General features: G+C 57.4%; 3 protein-coding genes across 3 annotated transcripts; 2 read left to right on the forward strand and 1 right to left on the reverse strand.

Moving 5' to 3' along the window:
* Nucleotides 1–2,389: 2,389 nt before the first annotated feature.
* On the forward strand, nt 2,390–3,164 carry B0T26DRAFT_748879 (ORMDL family-domain-containing protein; the record flags this gene model as incomplete). Its single annotated transcript, XM_060445021.1, has 3 exons — nt 2,390–2,525; nt 2,702–3,060; nt 3,117–3,164. 3 exons carry the CDS (start codon nt 2,390–2,392, stop codon nt 3,162–3,164), a joined length of 543 nt encoding a protein of 180 aa, XP_060301559.1.
* A 2,026-nt stretch (nt 3,165–5,190) lies between these two features.
* Nucleotides 5,191–5,676, reverse strand: B0T26DRAFT_699026 (uncharacterized protein). The gene has a single exon (XM_060441453.1). The coding sequence runs from the start codon at nt 5,653–5,655 to the stop codon at nt 5,401–5,403; it is 255 nt and encodes an 84-aa protein (XP_060301560.1). The 5' UTR covers nt 5,656–5,676; the 3' UTR covers nt 5,191–5,400.
* Nucleotides 5,677–12,773: 7,097 nt separating this feature from the next.
* On the forward strand, nt 12,774–17,099 carry B0T26DRAFT_638402 (uncharacterized protein; the record flags this gene model as incomplete). The annotated part of the gene is made up of 2 exons (XM_060437030.1): nt 12,774–15,494; nt 15,564–17,099. The coding sequence occupies 2 exons, from the start codon at nt 12,774–12,776 to the stop codon at nt 17,097–17,099; spliced, it is 4,257 nt and encodes a 1,418-aa protein (XP_060301561.1).
* Between the last annotated feature and the right edge of the window lie 297 nt (nt 17,100–17,396).

Raw genomic sequence — 17,396 nt, forward strand, 5'->3', positions numbered from 1 at the left:
TATACGGATGCTCTTGGCAGGTCGCGAATGTCGCGTCGTGATAAACCAAATAGTATGTAGTGGCAATCTGGATGGACTTCTCGTCGCGCTCCGAAATAGAGGCCAACCCTAACCTTAGTCCCCACACCCTAGGGAATAGCTCAGCGTCTTGACTATGAAATCAGCTGAGCGATCGCACGTTTTCGACGCGAGTAGCGTCAGGTTTTGGCTTAAATGTCCGGGGTTATGATCGAATCTCATTCAACAGCACACTGTAGATGAGCGCACTGTCGAAAAATTGGTAGAAGCTTTCAGGGCAGAAAGCATGTGGGGGCATTAGGTCACTAATTTTAGGAAGGTTCTGCGACTTGCAGGGGTGCAGCCCGCTGAACTCCAATCAGGGCCACAAGTGAGTCTCTTTGCATGCCTGAGGCACGCATAGCCTCAACCTGTGTTGCCCGATTATTGACTTAGGACGACCTAAAGCAAGTACCTTCCTTACCTAGGAAGCTTTAAACGTGGAAACTACTATACCTAGATGTAATTATTATCGAAGAGCCTTGAGGAATTCTGCCAATTCATTCTTTATTTATTAACGGATACCCGGGGCTCATACTGGTAGGTGGTTTATTTCGCAAGAGGAACCGAAGTTAAAAACGTTACAGCCTGAGGTAGTAATGTCGCACTAACATTACGTACCTAAACCAGGAGAGTCTAGAGTGAAAGTCAACACGCAGTTCAATTCTTACTGCGTACGGAATATTCCGTCCAGTACTTCCCGTCAGGTTTTATACCTGCCCAAGGCTTGGTGGGTCGATTGCCGACATCTAGTATCTCATACATACGCGTATAATATGAGGTACTTCATAAGCTCCCTGAGTTCCTGGCTGATCTGGAATGCAGTGCAGTCAGTCTAAGTTCTCTTGGACCGAGGTGAGCGGTGACTTGCTGGACGCTGTCCTGAGTCTGGACTTTTCTTCTCAATGACAACCTCAGGCTGCAGGGCATGGCAGTCCAGGGGGTCCCCACTTGGGTACATGACGGCTGATAAGGTCTCATCTGCAGTCCTGCACGCTGCCACGCCCAGAGCTGCCAAGAAAAGGGCTGTGCCAACATTTTTCACGACCCCCCTGGTCCCACTGAGATCCCGGAGCGTATCATCTGGCATTTTTGTGGAATTCAAATGTTAGTGCTGGGGTACTCTGGAGCCGCCAATGGGCCGCGTCCGCAGTCGGGGTCAGGGACCCGCGGACAGGGTACGTGGGCCTCATCGGGGTTACCTAATGTTCTGGTGTTCGTGGCCACACCTTGGCTGCGTCCATCCACTCCCGGTCCCTTTTCCTGGTCCAGTGCCCGTGTTTCCGGCCAACTTCCCCATTGTTCATATCCCATATTCGTCCCGACAGACACCAAACACGTCGTCGTCGGTCTGTGATAGTTAATCCTGTGCTCTGGGCTTTGCAGCTGCGGTACTTTCTTTCTTCTCCGTCTCTCGTTTTACCGCTGCGTGGCAATTCCATCTAAACTTTCGGTTAGTCAATGCTTCTTTCTTTCTCCCTAGCGCGCTTTCACTGCAACTCGCACTGCGCTCCGTTGCGCTGCACATTGCGAGCATCGATTACGATTGCGGGCACATAGCAGCAAACCGGATCCTCCCCCGAAGCCTCACAAGCAGCCCCAGAGCAGCAACATCCATTCGGTTGCGCTCTCGAATGCAGGGCCAGACACCCGACCACATCAGAGTCTAGACGAAACAGTCAACGCCCACTAACCCGCTCAAAAGACCGTCTACATACCTACCTTTGGTACTACCTACCTAGGTGTCCACCTGCCACCTACCTACCCGACCTCAAGGCCAAAGGGCAGTGCCCGCCGCCGCCCCTTCCCATCATCTCCGATCTCCCGGGCCGAGCTCGACCGAGGGAGGCACTCTAGACATCCAAGGCCACTCGACATTCGTTCCTCGACAAAGCCCCTGATCGGTCCCGTCGACGACCCGGCCGTCGCCACCCTCGTCGCCACCCTCGTCGCCATCTGACTGACACACTGTCAACGTCTCGATCCGCAGTGCAGTCGCTCTCGTCCCCCAACCCGCGGCCCCCTTTTTTCTCGGACGCGGCTTCTGTGACATCACCCCTCGGAAAATCGCACGCACTCGGTCTCTCGTCATTGCACCTCGGATACGACCCCGGCTAGGGTGCTATATCCACCGATACCGCAACGTGTGTTGCTGTGCCGCGCATTGTGCCTCGCGATATTCCCATCCAACCTTTATCCCGCTCGACCGCCGCACCTCGCGGCGACCGTCAATACCGCCAAACTGTCTTCCCCAATCCTCATCCCGCGCACCGTCTCCTACGAGACGGGCACTAACCCTCCACGTCGTGGGTCGGCAACCCATAGCGCCGCCATGGCGGACAAGACTGGCCGGAGGAGGAGATCTAGTAGCATCCTCCAGGTCTACCATGAGCCGCCCGAGCCCATTGAGCAGCTCAGTGACCAGTCTGCCCTGCCCAATCTCAACGCAAATTGGGTGAATGCCAAAGGTACGCGTACATGGAACCTTGGCGGATGGCCATTGCCCCTTTCCATCCAGGCGTGTCGTCGTCGTCGTCTGGCGGTAGCAAGTCTTAGGTGCCTCAGGCGCCTCGGGGCTTGTTTGTCTGGACTAAAAACCCAAAGGAAAAAACGCAGCGCTGATCCTTACTTTTCTCCGTACTAGGTGCCTGGACTATTCACTTGGTCTTGATCGTGACCCTCAAGATCGTCTACGATATCATCCCGGGTGTGTCACAGGAGACATCTTGGACACTAACCAACATATCGTACATGTTTGGCTCGTATATCATGTTCCACTACGTCCGGGGCGTACCGTTCGAATTCAACGGCGGGGCCTACGACAATCTGAACATGTGGGAGCAGATCGACGACGGTGCCCAGTACACTCCTGCCAAGAAGTTCCTACTCAGCGTACCCATCGTCCTCTTTCTCCTCAGTACGCATTACACGCACTATGATCTGGCGTATTTTACGATAAACTTCTTGGCCGTTCTGGGAGTGATTATCCCAAAGCTTCCATACGTGAGTCTCCCCTGTCCCCTCTAGTTATTTCCGGCCCTCTTCTCACGTCGACGCAGAGCCACCGTATGCGCGTAGGTCTTTTTTCGGGGGTTCCTGAGGATTAGGATGTATCTCTGGGCTGTTTCAAAAAGGCGTTGGAGTCTGTGGTTTTGCGAAAGACTGGGGCCGTCACAAGGCAAAACAACGAGCACCGAGTGGAGGGTGGAACCTGAGAGCACTGTGGAAAAGGGGGGAAGGGGCTCCGGAAAGCACAACATTACCTGAAAGGGACATGTTGCCAGCCGGAGCAGGAGAACTTGGCGCCGTCATCGAACGCCATCCCGGGAAGCCGTCGGTATAGGATGCTCGGGTTGCCCAAGACAATTGTGTAGGAAGGTTTGGTGGGGGTTAAGCCTCATGCGAGGTGGAGGAGGCGGTGCCATCAAGGGCGCGACTGATCCCCCACTCGCGGTTGTATGGGCGTCTTACGGACTCGCTGGAGGGCATGTAAGCTTTCCCCTCAGTCGGAATAGAAGCTGGATATACCCGCACAAGCAGACGCCACAAAAGCATATTTTGCAACTGTTGTCTTTCTCTGAGCAAATTCCCGCCCCTCGTTGGTGCATGCTTTGGTTGAACCCGGTCATTGTCCAGGAGGTTGCTCCACGTAGGCCGAGGATGGGGCAACGTGATGATGTCCAGATGTATCTCTCAGCAAACTCAGATGACGCTGCTTCTGTCTAGCCAGGAGAGTCATGTGTATGGCAGGCTCTATAAGGTCCCCTCGAGGGGGCCGGATCTCTCCCTCGTCCTTCTCTTCCTGTTCCCGGAAGGTCTCTCTCATTCTTGTTCTCGATTTCTTCTTTGTGTTGTCAATACCTGGAAGTCAGTCAAGAGAGTGCCTGTCAATCATTTGTGTCTGATCACACCCCTTTGAGCATGAAGGCCTCTGTACTGGCCCTCGGAGCGGCCCTGGCTGTGGCTAGGGCTGTTCCCGTCAGTCCTTCGGCGGCCTCGCCCTCCGGGCCGGTCGAGCCCAGCGATGCTGGCGTCCTCTTCCCGGCCGGGACTGCGTCCCCCCTCCCCCTAGGGCCTAACGATGATCTCGATGCGCTCTGCCAGGCGGGCGACAGCAGGGTGTTTTGCCACACCCGGACTGTCCACAAGCCCGGACCAACAGTCTTCACCACGAAGCCCATAGTCATCCCCATCGCCCATACTAGGACTGAGACGGTTGCCATGCTCCAGCCATCAGCGAGTGCCGAACCTCACACCGTCACCAAGCCCATCGTCATCCCCTTCATGGACACGCAGACCAGGACGGTGGCTGTGGTGCAGCCATCCCCGGAGCCGTCAGTCGACGCCAGACCTCAGATCTTCACAGCAACCAAGCCCATCGTCATCCCGCTGGTTGACTCGCAGACCAGGACAGTCGCCGTAGTCCGCCCATCCATTGATTCCAAGGCCCTGCCCTGCAGCCATCCTAACAGCCTCGAGACCTGCCCCAACCTACACGATGGCTCTTCCCACGGTGCGGAAGCCCGCCCGGCCCGACCTGAGTCTACTGGTGCTGCTGTTGAGCCCAAGGCCGAGAAGGAGCCGGTCAGCGAGGGAGGCAACACTGGCACTCTCGGTTCGCAAGAGTCACCGGCCAAGAAGAAGACTGTGATCGAGAATGAGTCCGCCACCCCAGAGAAGCAGCAGCTTGGAGCCCCTGAAAGGGATAATAAGCTGAACGGCATCAGCCCCGAGTCCAGCTCCACCGAGGAGTTGGCCGAGAACTTTGGCGAACCCAAGGCTCAATCGCCAAAGATTAAGAATGGAGCGACAGCGGGCTCTGAGCTGATCCCCGAGATCCCCGAGGAGATCAACCACAACGACGGCAAGAAGGGCTCCAAGAAGGGCTCCAAGAAGGACAAGAACAGCAAGAACACCCTGCTCGACGAACCCATCCGCAAGGTGCCACTCAAGGAGCCTCCCCCAATCATCCCGTTCCCACCCCCCCGCCCGTTCTGGGAGCCCAACAACGCAGACGAGTATGGGCGGCCCGCTAGCTGGGAGCGCGGTCAGGGTCAGTCCCAGGGTTTCCCCAACCAGGGTGGCCGAGGACAGTTCGGGAATGGTCAGCCCCAGGGTTTCCCTAACCAGGGTGGCCAAGGCTATGGTGGCCAAGGCTATGGTGGCCAAGGCTATGGTGGCCAAGGCTATAGTGGCCAAGGCTACGGCGACCGCGGTTATAACGACCACGGTTACGAGTCTGGATATCCCCACGGCTACGAGGAGGAAGGATTCGGTGGTCATGGTGGTTATGGCGGTCACCATGAGCAGCCGTACGACCAGTCTTACGACGAGCCTTTCGACCTAGGATATCCCGAGGGCTATGGCGGCTACGGCAACGACGGCTACGGTCACGCCGGATATGGCCATGACGAATTTGGCCACGACGGATATGACACCGACGGCTATGGCTATGACAGCTTCGAGGAGCATCGCGGCTACAATGGATTCGGCGGCCATGAGTACGGAGACCGCGAACCAGGATACGGCCACGAACACCATGACGGCTACGGCGGCCTGGACGGCGATGGGTATAGCCATTCTCAGGGCTATCCCCATCAGAACTATTCCCACCACGGCGGTGAGGGCTACGGACACGGTCACGGCGGCGAGGGCTACGGACATGGCTACCCTCGGGAGCACCACCGTGAGGGCGGCTATGGGCATGGCCACCATCGGAACCACTCCCACCACGGTCAAGGCTACGGCTACGGCCAAGGATACGACAAGCACAGGAGATGCCCTGTTGGGTACATCTGCCGCCCCGTCTACGACTGCTACGGGCCGTACTGCGAGCCGGATCTCGTCCGCTGCACCTACGACCACTCGTGCCAGCCCGTCGAGGAGCCCTACATCCCGCCTCCCCCTCGCTCGCACCCCTACAGGAAGCACGGAAACTACACCCGCCCGCCGCCTCCCGTCTACTGCGAAGACGACGACGACGACTGCGACTCACACTCGTACTCGCACTCGCACAACCACTCGTCATCCAGCACCCATTACGGAGGCAAGGAGGGCAAGCACGGCAAGGAGCACCACTCGGGGCTTCAACCGCCCCCTCCCCAGTATTGCGAAGAAGACTGCAAGGAAGATCACCACCACTCGTTGCCTCAACCACCCCCTCCCCAGTACTGCGAAGAAGACTGCAAGGAGGAGCACCACCACTCGTTGCCTCAACCACCCCCTCCCCAGTACTGCGAAGAAGACTGCAAGGAGGAGCACCGCCATCACTCCAAGCCCAAGAAGCAGCACGGCCACAAGAACGGCACCTACACCGAGGGCGGAAAGAAGGTTGAGCACCAGAAGCCAAAGTACGGCCATCCCCATGGGAAACCCAAGCACGAGGAGCACAAGCCGCATGGCTGGGACAATGACGACGATGACTGCGACGACGACGACTGGGAGTGCAAGGACTGCGACGACGACGACTGGGAGTGCAAGAACTGCGACGACGACGACTGGGAGTGCAAGGAGGGCAGCAACGACGACTGCGACGCCGACGACTACGAGTGCCTCGAGGACGAGCATGAGCAGCACCACGAGCCCAAGCCCTGCGGCCACGGCTCGTACGGCAACTCGACCCAGCCTGCGGGACATGACGGTCAGAAGCCCAAGCATGACAAGCCCAAGGAGCACGGCAGACCGGCCGGACACTTTGGCGAGAGGCCCGAGGGTGAGCGTCCCTCCCCGCCTCCTCCGCCGCCGCCGCCGCCCTTCAAGAACTGCACGGGCAACCACACGGGTCAAGGTGAGCAGAAGTGCCCCGAGTGCGCCAGCCAAGGACATGATCAGCCCGAGCAGCACGGCCAATGGCAACCTGAGCAGCATGGTCAAGGACACGAAGGATGTGGTCACGGCAAGCCTGAGCAACAAGGCGGCCATGGTCAACCTGAGCAGCACCAGAGCCGCCCGGCCCCCATCCCAGTCGAACCCTTCCACCCAGCACCCGGTCATGGCCCGGCTGGCCACGAGCAGCCGTGCCCGTATTTCCCAGAGGACCCTCACCCCCATGGCGAAGGTCCCGCCGGCGGACACCCCCCGCCGGCTCCTAGCCATGGTGCCCCGTCCCCGCCTCCTCCTCCTCCTCCCGGTGATGCCCCGGCTCCGGGCCATCCTGCACAGCAACCCAACGAGCGCCCCCCTGACCACTTCCCCGAGAACCCACAGCACGGCGGCGGCGGCTATGAGGGCCCGGTATGGCATGCTCCTACGGGCGGCCATGCTCCCGAGGGCGGCCACGCTCCCGAGGGCGGCCATGCTCCCGAGGGCGGCCACGCTCCCGAGGGCGGCCATGCTCCCGAAGGTGGTCACGCTCCTGAGGGCGGCACCGGCGGCGAGCAGCCACACAGCGAGCAGTCACACGGCGAGCAGCCACACGGCGAGCAGTCACACGGCGAGCAACCACACAGCGAGCAACCACACAGCGAGCAACCACACGGCAGCGAAAGCAGCCACGAAGGCGGCCCAGGCGAGGAACACAAAGGTGGCTACGGCGGCGGAGAACTCGCCCCGCCACCGCCCGCGCACAATGGCCACGGCGGTGGTAGTGGCAGTGGTGGTGGTGGTGGAGGCGGAGGAGGCGGCGAGTATGCGCCGCCGCCGCCCCAGCACCACCCGCACGGGCCGGCGAACGGCACGGCCCCGCCGCCGCCCGCGCCGCGGCCCCCCGTCGTCACGGCCAGCGCCCGCAGCGCAATGCATGCCAGCAGCATTGGCCTGGCTGCTGCCGTCGCTGGTCTGGTGACGGTCCTATCGGCGATTCTCTAAAACCACCCCTTGTTTGTTGACTTTTCTTTCTTCTTCTTCCCCACTGGCCACGCACACGCCCGCCGCCTCCCCATTCCCTTGACAGTCGGTCGTTTTTCGTTTGGTCTTATAGCACACACACGGATGAGACGCACTTCACTTGAACAAGGCCAATATTGGTTTTGGGAGTGGGGGGTAGGAGGAGCTTGGCTGCTGGAGGATCTCCTTTTACTAATTCCTTTCGCCCTGTTTTTTTTCTAATACAACCCGTGGGACGACCTGGGATGAGATGAACTGGGCTAGGTTGGCTGGGGGGATGCTCCCCAACCAACCAACCAAAAAAAAAAAAAACATGTTATATAGGTTATACATGTCTAATATTTACCAGGGGAAATATATCTGTTGTTGTTGTTGTTGTTACCGGCGGTGTGGTAGATCTGCTTACTTGCTATATAGGGAGGGAGCAAATATGTATCTTGTCCGCGCGGAAGTCTCTCAAACCATCAACTGCATGGTGAAGAGAGCAAAGAAAGGCTTTGTGACCCAATACAACAGGCCTCTATCCCGTCCATGCTGTATCCATACACTCACTCACTTCCACAGATCAGATCAGACTAGAAACCATGCGAGGAACGAAGGAACACTCTAGAACAAGAAAAAAACGGAGTAATGGTCAACGGCCGATCTCTCCAGGAAAGCGCGGCGTCGATCAGGGCCCGATGACACTTGCGGTTAAAAGGAACTGGCCGGGTGTGCACTCGCCGGCGATGAAACAGACAGAGCATACCTCCCCTTCTTTTTGCCAAGCATAGTACCTACCTTGCCGTACCTTGTGTGTCCGCCTCGGGCCGCAAACAACGAAATCGCATTTGCGGACGAATGCTATTTTATTTTGGGGCGGTTCAGTTATCGTCTCAAAAGTCCCCTGACAAAGTCCGATGACGGCATTTTGTGCCCATCTAATGAAGTGATGTAATGTACCAAGAGAATGGTTTTTGTCATTCTTTTTCCTGTGGAACGACGCGTCTCCTCGTACTTGATGTGATGTTGGAAGAGTGTCATGTGTTGTGTGCACCAATCCAATCAACACACACACACACACTCTCTCTCTCTCTCTCCTCTCTCTCTCTCTCCTCTCTCTCTCTCTCCTCTCTCTCTCTCTCCTCTCTCTCTCTCTCCTCTCTCTCTCTCACCAACACTCTGATATTACCCGCGTCCAACCACTGACGAGGGCTTTCCAAACTTGCAAGAACCCGACCGCCCAGACCAGACAAGACAAGACAAGACAGGACAAGACCGTCTCTCCCCACCCTCACACCAGGAAATGTGGCTGGCTGGCATGCTGACTGTTCAGCCGCTTGGTGACCGAGAGAGAGCCTTCCCCGGTTTGATTTGCAGGCAAACGGACAGCATGCCGGCGTCCAAGAGCGGAAGCAAACAGGCCGAGCGCAGAGAGAAGCAACCTCTCTCTGGCTTTTAGTTGACTGACTGCCTGCCTAGATGGCTTTGCGCCTCCACATCCGACGTGCAGCCAATTACACACTGCGTGCGCACACCACGGCGGCCCGCTTAACACCATCGCCGGCTGCACGCAAGCTCTCTGTAGCAAATGGCTTTGGCCGTCCGTCTGTCCAGTATTGAAGGGTCGGGCCCTCGTCTGCACAGGAAGCCCTACGTTAGCGTGCGTGCGTGCGTGCGTCCTTGCATTCCATTAGACTGGTATCTATCGTAGTGTATAGTCGATCGCCCATCTCATCACATCACCCATCAATCACAATTGAATGGGGTCGCGACCCCGTCACCAAGGTAGGTGGCGTCTGTGCTGAGGACCCAAAAGTTCATTGCGGCGACGATCCCCCAGAGCGGACGGCATATCTGTCTGTAGGCGATTACACACAGACAGCAAAAAAGCGGGGAGCATCCAATGTTATCGGTCAAGTCGAAATAAGCCAGGGAAATGGTGAGTAAGGCGACGAGAGGACAGGGCTGCCATTTCGACGAACTCTCCATTTTGACGAACTTGTAGTATACTTGATATATTCGCAGAATATCCGTAGTTGTGGTCGATACTATATTCTCTCGTCAAAAAGAAATGCGTAAGTTTGCTGGCGGGTCCGTGCAGGAGGGAAGAATTCCCATGTGTTCAACCCAACCAAGACCGATTGAGTCGATCGATGCAAGGAAATAAAAGAATCAGAACCCGGCCTGTGGGTGGGCAGTCATCCCCCACACACATGTCCATGTTCCAGAGACAGAATAGTTCTGGATAGACCTCAGAGGGCGAGCAAGTGCACTCCGCTTTGGCTTTTCTTGACCGCACGGTTATATGTTTTGTCCACGTCGCCATTTTGCCGCCCCTCTCTCGTCTCAAGCAAGCAGAGAATCATCTGGTCCCAAGAGCCCATCCATCCCATCTCGACATGTCGGTGTGTTTTTAAACTTTAGCGATGCCGTGTAACCAGCAGCAGCCCGGAGACACTCAGCACTAAGGTTGTGTCTCGACGGATTGGCAGGAAGATCTACCTTCCTTTAGACATCTTGCGTAAGGCGACAAGGAGAGAGAAAAAAAACATCCTACCAAAGGAGCCGGATCTGCTGTTTCGTAATGTTGCTCACCTCGGGCACGAAAGCAAGAAAGGTCTCCGTAATGTCGGTAGCGCGCGGCTTCCTTTTCAGGACTGATGCTTCCATCGAACATGCCAGCTCGAGGCACGTAGCTTCCCATCCACCCTCCAGCCTCGCCGTCGCCGCCGCCACAGGCTCAAGGTGGCCCGGCCCTCTTCACGTAACGGAGGAGCTCGCAGTGCCAAGGCTCAAAGAGGGCCGAGAAGGGGGCAGCCAAGAGAGCCCATGTTAGCAAGCGGGGCGTGCCTGGCCCTAAGCTTGGGATTGCCGGGAAGGGACCCTCTCTCTCTCTTTTGCGTTTGCAACCTTCGACCCACTTTTGCCGAGAGGGCCCCACCTTCCCCCGTCTGACACACCTCCCCTTCCTGAGAGAGATGTATGTGGATGGGATGCCGTGCCCGTTGCGTGCCTCGCGATGCCGCAGACGAGCAGACGGAGAGCAAAAATATCATCAGTCCGCCGCAACCCTGTTGGTCAGATCCAATTGCACATCCACTTGTGTTGCGCCCCATCCATGTAACACGAATAGCCCGACTCTGTCAGAGAGAGGCCGACCGCCGGTCGATAATTCTTGGTCTCTTTCCCTCGACTTTACTGTTCGTAGCTGCGTTTCGTTTTTAGCTGGCAATGGAAAGGGGGGGCGTTCATGAGACGGCGGGCCCTGGAGCGTCTGGAGTCCTGAACGGGACTGGTGGGAGGGGGCCTGTACAGACAGACGCTGAAGAGTGGTCGTCGGTTGAAAAGAACTGGAACCCTGGAAATCATGGACCCCCATGGGCCATTGCTGCCCCCCCCCTTTCTTCCACTAGGCTGTTCTGGGTGTTGCATCGCACGCCCCTGGCTGGCCCCAGCTTTTCCCATCCTCGCAAGCCCGTCGAAGCCACGAGGAAGCTGCTGTGGTGTGAGTGTGTGGTTTGCGGGAAGCAGGGGGGAAGAAAGAAAACCACCGATACCCGCCTCCACTTCCATTGCTCGCCGGCCTGAAAATTCTCCTTCATCCCGTCCTTGTTGCTATATTCTTACCTCTCAGTTGGTTGTCGCCAACGGGCTCCGCGTCCCGTAATAGCAACTGGGGAAGACCCAGTGCCGGCGACACAGGCATCTCGGATCTGTGCCTTATTCCTCGGGACGTCATACCGATCGGCGCGACTCCCCTTGACAGAGGCCCGCACTGCTGTACAATACACTACGTACATACAGTACTCCGTCTTGTTGGCTACGACCGGCGACAAGAGACAACACAGCATCGATTCATCAAGACAGGCTTGGCTCCTGTCTCTCTTCTGGCTGGCTGGCTATACCGGCCGAAATAGGCATTGGCGAGTTACCAAAGGTGCGTCGTCGCAACTTATTCACTTGACGTGGACTTCCCGTATCACTCTCTCCCGGCTCTTGGGTGTTGTGTTGTGGCCCTGTGTCTGGCCGCGCCTGCCGTTCCATTGCCGTGGGCCGCCGAGTGTGTTGGTATTTTCCAAAATTGCCCCTTCATCGTCCGCCGGGTATAGAGTAGCACCGCTATACCGAGTATCTTCTTCCAAACTACCTTACAAACTGCTTGTCAGTGATACACGGGGACACACACACACACACACACACACACACAAGCACAGGGAATATCTTACATCATGAGACCCATCTCTGTAAGCCCTTGAGGTGCTCGGCGGGTCTCTGCACTCGTCCAAACTGCCCGCCGCCGTGCTGAATTAGGCAAGCTCCCAGAAGCCTGTGGAGAACGGAACGGCATCGGGCGCCTCTGCAAGAATAGCAGCCCGAGAGAGACGCTCACTCACCATCGTTGCCGCATTGGGGTGTGGCAGCTTCGGCACTACCTGGGTTCTCTCGTTGCGCATGAGGTGCCGCCTGCCCGCAGCGTCCTTTTGGCAACTGGAGCGATTCCTGATTCCTGCTGTCTTATTCTGCCTCTGCCCGCCCTAGCGTCCTTTGTTTCAAAAGATTTCCGGCCCGCAATTCGTTGGCGCAACTACCTGGACCTACAGTAACTGACAAAAGCAGCCTGCCGTCCAGTCCCTGCGCATCGACTAGCCTGCCCTACCATTCCTCGCCCAATTATCGCGGCCAATTCGCTGCCCCCCCCCAAAAAAATAATAATATTGCAACTTGCCCTTCTCGCTCGGCTCCCTGCCTCGACAGCTCGTACGCCCGCCGACAGAAGAGAGCAAACTTGGATGCCCGGCACCGTGCTTCGTTCTGCTGTCCAACCCGCCTTGCTGCGCTAATTATCTGCCGTCTTACAAGATAGCAGCAGGTCTGCATCGGGGCTGACCAGGCCACTAAACACCCCGGCCATGGTTTCTGCCGCGGAGACAGCGATGGCTCAGCCTTCGTCGGGCGTGGTTTCTCCTCCCCAAAAGTTCGTCTCGCGGTCGAGGACCCAGAGCATATCCAGCGACCGGCCATCGACCGTCGCATACAGCATGATGTCGCCGCCCTTGTCTGTTTCGCCCGAGGCTGCCTTCATCGCATCTTCGGCCGCATCGCAGATCGTCACCAACGATCATGACAGCCACGCTGACGCCTGGTACGACCAGCATGGCATCGAGCCGTCGGGCGAGACGGCCGCGGTCTCGCCCGCTGCCCTGCTGCTAGTCAATAATTTTCTCGACCAGCTTCTCTTCAACATCCTCTCTATTTCGCGCTCGACATCGCTCACGTCGCTGCGCCCGGCCGTTTCCGAAGTCCTCAAACCAAAGCTCGCCAAGGACGCTGTGAACCAAGCAGACGAGGAACTGCGGGAATACCTTGGAGGCGATGACGACGACGTGACACAGACCAAATCTCTGGAGCCAGCCTCGCCGTCTGACTGGGACCTGGAGCTGGTGTGGAAGCGCACACGACTTCGCTGCATGGTGTACTCGTCGCTCGGCGACATGGAGGAGGAAGACGAAGACTATTACATGGAAGAGGGGCATCTCGAGGCGGGTCTTGGCGACCACCTCTCCGAGGTTGTCTCTCCCGCCGTTGCAATCTTCCTCACCTCCATCCTGGAGTTCATGGGCGAACAGGCGCTGATTGTGGCTGGTCAAGCCGCGTACCACCGCATTCGCGTCAAGTACGAGAAAGAGCTCAAAGAGGGTGTGCGAAGCCCCACAAATGTTGCCGAAAAGATCGTCGTCGAAGAGCTGGACATGGAGCGTGTTGCCCTTGACCGGACTCTGGGCAGACTCTGGAGAGCCTGGAAGAAGAAGATCCGTTCACCCGGCATTGGCCCCATGGACGGCCGCTTGACCCATTCATACTCGAAAGATTCGATACGCACCGCTTCCGGGCACTTGCGGTCGCCTAGCATCACGGCAGAACACGGGGTTCCCGCAACTGTCCCCGAGCCTTCTACCCAGGAAGAGGACGAGGCCGATATACCGCAAGACGAACGGATTCAAGAGCCGGCTGAAGAATATCTGGTTGCTGCTGCCATTCCTCTTCCGACGAAATCCAACGACGTTGATGAGATCGAAGTTCCCGGACTTGCCTCCTACAGCGATGACGAGGCCGAAGACGACGATGTTGATGAGCAAGAAGCCTTGCCAATCCGCCCCAAGAGTATGATGGTACTGCCATTGACTGGCGCTCATGATCCATCGACGCCCACCCAATCACAACCTCAAACCTCTGTCTTCCCGGCTAGAAAGCGCTCCAATTCGCTCCCTACACCCGCGGCAACGCCTTACAATTCCAAGGCATGGGCTCAGGAAGTGGAGGCGGAGGCCCAAATGTCCCAGACTGAGAATGCCGTGGTTTCAGACGGCATCTTGGCCGAGCGGGGTCCCCAGGATTCTGCAACCGCTGAAACCGAAAGCGACGAAGCCCAATCTCCTGTTCCTGCGCAATATGCCGAGCTAGAGGCCGACCTAGAGGTTCCGCACGACTCGGTCGATGATGTGCATGGAGGCGAGGACGAGGAAGAAGACGAGGACGAAACCTTTATCGAGGAGCCGCAGATTCTCACATCGTCACGGATTTCAATATCTGGCAGAAGCTCGTCCCCCTCAGCATCAGATTATGGAAAACCCACAGCCATCATCACAAACCTGCCTGTCAGGTCGCCAAGCGTTCACTCTGCACGCTTGATTGACGTATCCAGTCCCCGGAGCCCGGCGGTTGGATCGCGACGTGGCTCTGCCGACGTGGGCGACTATATCCGCCAAAATAGCTTTGCCTGGACCAGCGGTGGAATGACCCCTCCTATTGTCGAAGAGGGATCTCCTCGCTCGCCCGAAAGCCTGACTACCCCTAAGGCATCTGCACAATATAGCAACAAGTCCGCGTTGACTGCAAATACCTCGATTCCCATGGAGAGGATAGGTCCGCTAAATAGCAACCCGCCCTTTCCGGTTAGTCCTGTTAGCACCGTCAGCCCGATCAGTCCGGTTGTCCCTGCCGGGGCCGGCCTTGAAGCCATCCCGGAGCCGACAACCACGGAAAGGTTTGAGAAAATCGGACCTACGCTTGGCCAGCGAACCGTTGGCTCAGAGGTTGGCCGCGTCTCGGCACCCCTCTCCCCTGCTAAACCGACAACAAAGGTTACCATTTTGTCTTCGTCGTTGTCATCCGGGACCTTTTTTATCGAAGACAAGTCAGAGGCACCGTACAGGCCGTCAAACCAGAACTGGTCTCAGGCACCCGCCCAGGCACCCATCTCTTCCTCGCCGCCTCAGCCGCCACCGGCTCCCGCAGTTCCCGAGCGAAGCACCGGGAGGCAAGCGATTGCCAACACGTCGGCTCATCTCCAGCCAGCGACGATTGGCGTCGTGTCGGTGGAGCGTCCACGGACCCGTAGCCCTTCGGAAACTGTCTCGTCTCGCTCCAACGAAGCCTCGACTTCGGCGACGCGTCCGCAGCACACGTCTGCCTCGTCTTCGTCGTCCTCCACCACCAAGCTCAAGGCCGTACGAACTTCTGAGGATAGCGGGCCGTCTCGTATGGACGTCGTGCGTAACTTTGAAGAGCTTATCCAGAGCGACCAGACGATACAGTATACACTGACGCCTGAGAGCATGCGGGATATTGACGTAAGCCCACCCACCCCTAGTACCTATTTCTTCTTTGCCAATGCCTAACCGGGGTTACTCCCGTCACAGTCGCAGTCAACACGGTCAATTACATCCGGCAGCCCCCTCGTGTCGGGTAAGGCCCGGAAGAGTGAAGACGCTCGCCAAAATGGCGACCGGTCTCGCTCCTCGTCCGTCGTTCGTCCAATCGACCCTAGAGGGTCACCTTCGGGCTCGCGCTCTACCGGGACTGGGTCTTACTCCGGCCCCGACGTACAGCGCCATATTAGCAACAGCACAGTCTCTAGCGCCGTCGCTGGCAAACCATCGGGCCCGGTACCGCGATCTGGAAACCTTATTTCAAGGCCACGCCCCAACGGCGCCCAAGCTAGAGACGCAAGAATGCCGCGTGAATCTCTTGCGGAATTCGCCGACTTCATCCGCTCAACTGGTCCCAACGGCCCGCCGGTTTCCCTGAACCAGCCTCCAGCCTCAAACGCTCTCCGCAACCCCGGAGGGCCTGGATTTGGATCGAAGGCCAGCATCGAGTCTGGCCGGACATCTTCTGTCAGCAATATCAGCCGGCTGCGACTTCAGGCTCGGGAAGCGGCTGTTGACTACAAAGACGACAACTCGGACTTGATTGATTTTATCCGCCGCGGCCCGCCGAGCTCCACTGGCAATCCGCGCATCCCGAGGACGGTAGCACCTTTCCGGACAACAATGGACTCGGACCAGATGTCTGCCGCTGTTGGTGGTAGAGCCGTAGACGCTCAACTGCGCGAAGTTGATGTCAGAAGCAGCCAGGCTTCAACTAACGCTACCGACTATTCCATTTCGCATCAGTCGTCCATTAATTCTACAAGTGCACTTCTTGGGAGGAATAAGGCTCTGCCAAACATGCAATTTGGGCCTGGGGAAGACGACGATATGCCGATTCCGAAGCGGAAAACCCGCCGCGTTCGCGACCCTTACGCTATCGACCTCAGTGACGAAGATGAGTTCGACGAGGGAGAACAGATGCCCAAGTCGAATACTCGTGTGCAAACGCAGGAGGAGAGTCTTATGGACTTCTTGCGGAGTGTTCCGCCACCGCCGGAGCCAGTTGTTCAGCCTTTTATCAACGCACGGGCGCAGAATCAGCCGAAGAAGAAGGCCAGTGCACCGAGCCTGATGGCCAGGTTCACGAGACGCGACAACGGCCAGTCGAGTAAGCCTTTCTCGTCGGGATCCGGAAGCCCTAAGAGCCCCAAGAGCCCCAAAGCAGCTGCTGCCGAGTCGAGGAGTCTGAGCAGCCGCGCAAGCGCCGGAAGAGGATACATTCCCATTCAGGTGAATATGCCTCCTGGGGTTGACAAGTACGCGCCGAGCTTGGGTGGGTCGAAAGCAGCAGCCATGATGGGAGGCGGACCGCCAGCTAGTAGGGGACGGGTTCCTATGAAGAGGTTTGAGCCTCGCGATGCCGTGTCGGTACCGTCCCGTGGAACGTCAGACCTGGCAGAGTTCTTCAAGAATTCGGAACCGCCACCGAATGTGGCACCCCAATATCCGGTAGCCGTCGGTCGAGACGAACCGAACGGCATTTCCAACCTATTTTCCAGGCGCAAAAAGACGAGCGCCGCTTAATCTGATCCTTGGGCTTCCCGTCGAGAGACGGCTCGTTGTCGAGGAAAACCCAATTGTACACAACATGACGCAAATTTTGTTCTTGCATATGCACCACTCATATCTCGCCATTTGAGCTATCTTCAACAGGACCGGATACTGAAAAATCATAGGAACAGGAGATGAAGCTTGATGGTTTAATTTCTTCTTCAATATGTCCTTCCAATATGGAAGGCCCGGATGGTTATTTTGTTTCTTATACACGTATATGCATCTTGTCGCCTTTTCAGCCACTGTTTTACTTTTGATCTTCATTTA

Source organism: Lasiosphaeria miniovina (genome assembly GCF_030549165.1).
Source record: "Lasiosphaeria miniovina strain SMH2392-1A chromosome Unknown B0T26scaffold_2, whole genome shotgun sequence".
NCBI lineage: Eukaryota > Fungi > Ascomycota > Sordariomycetes > Sordariales > Lasiosphaeriaceae > Lasiosphaeria > Lasiosphaeria miniovina.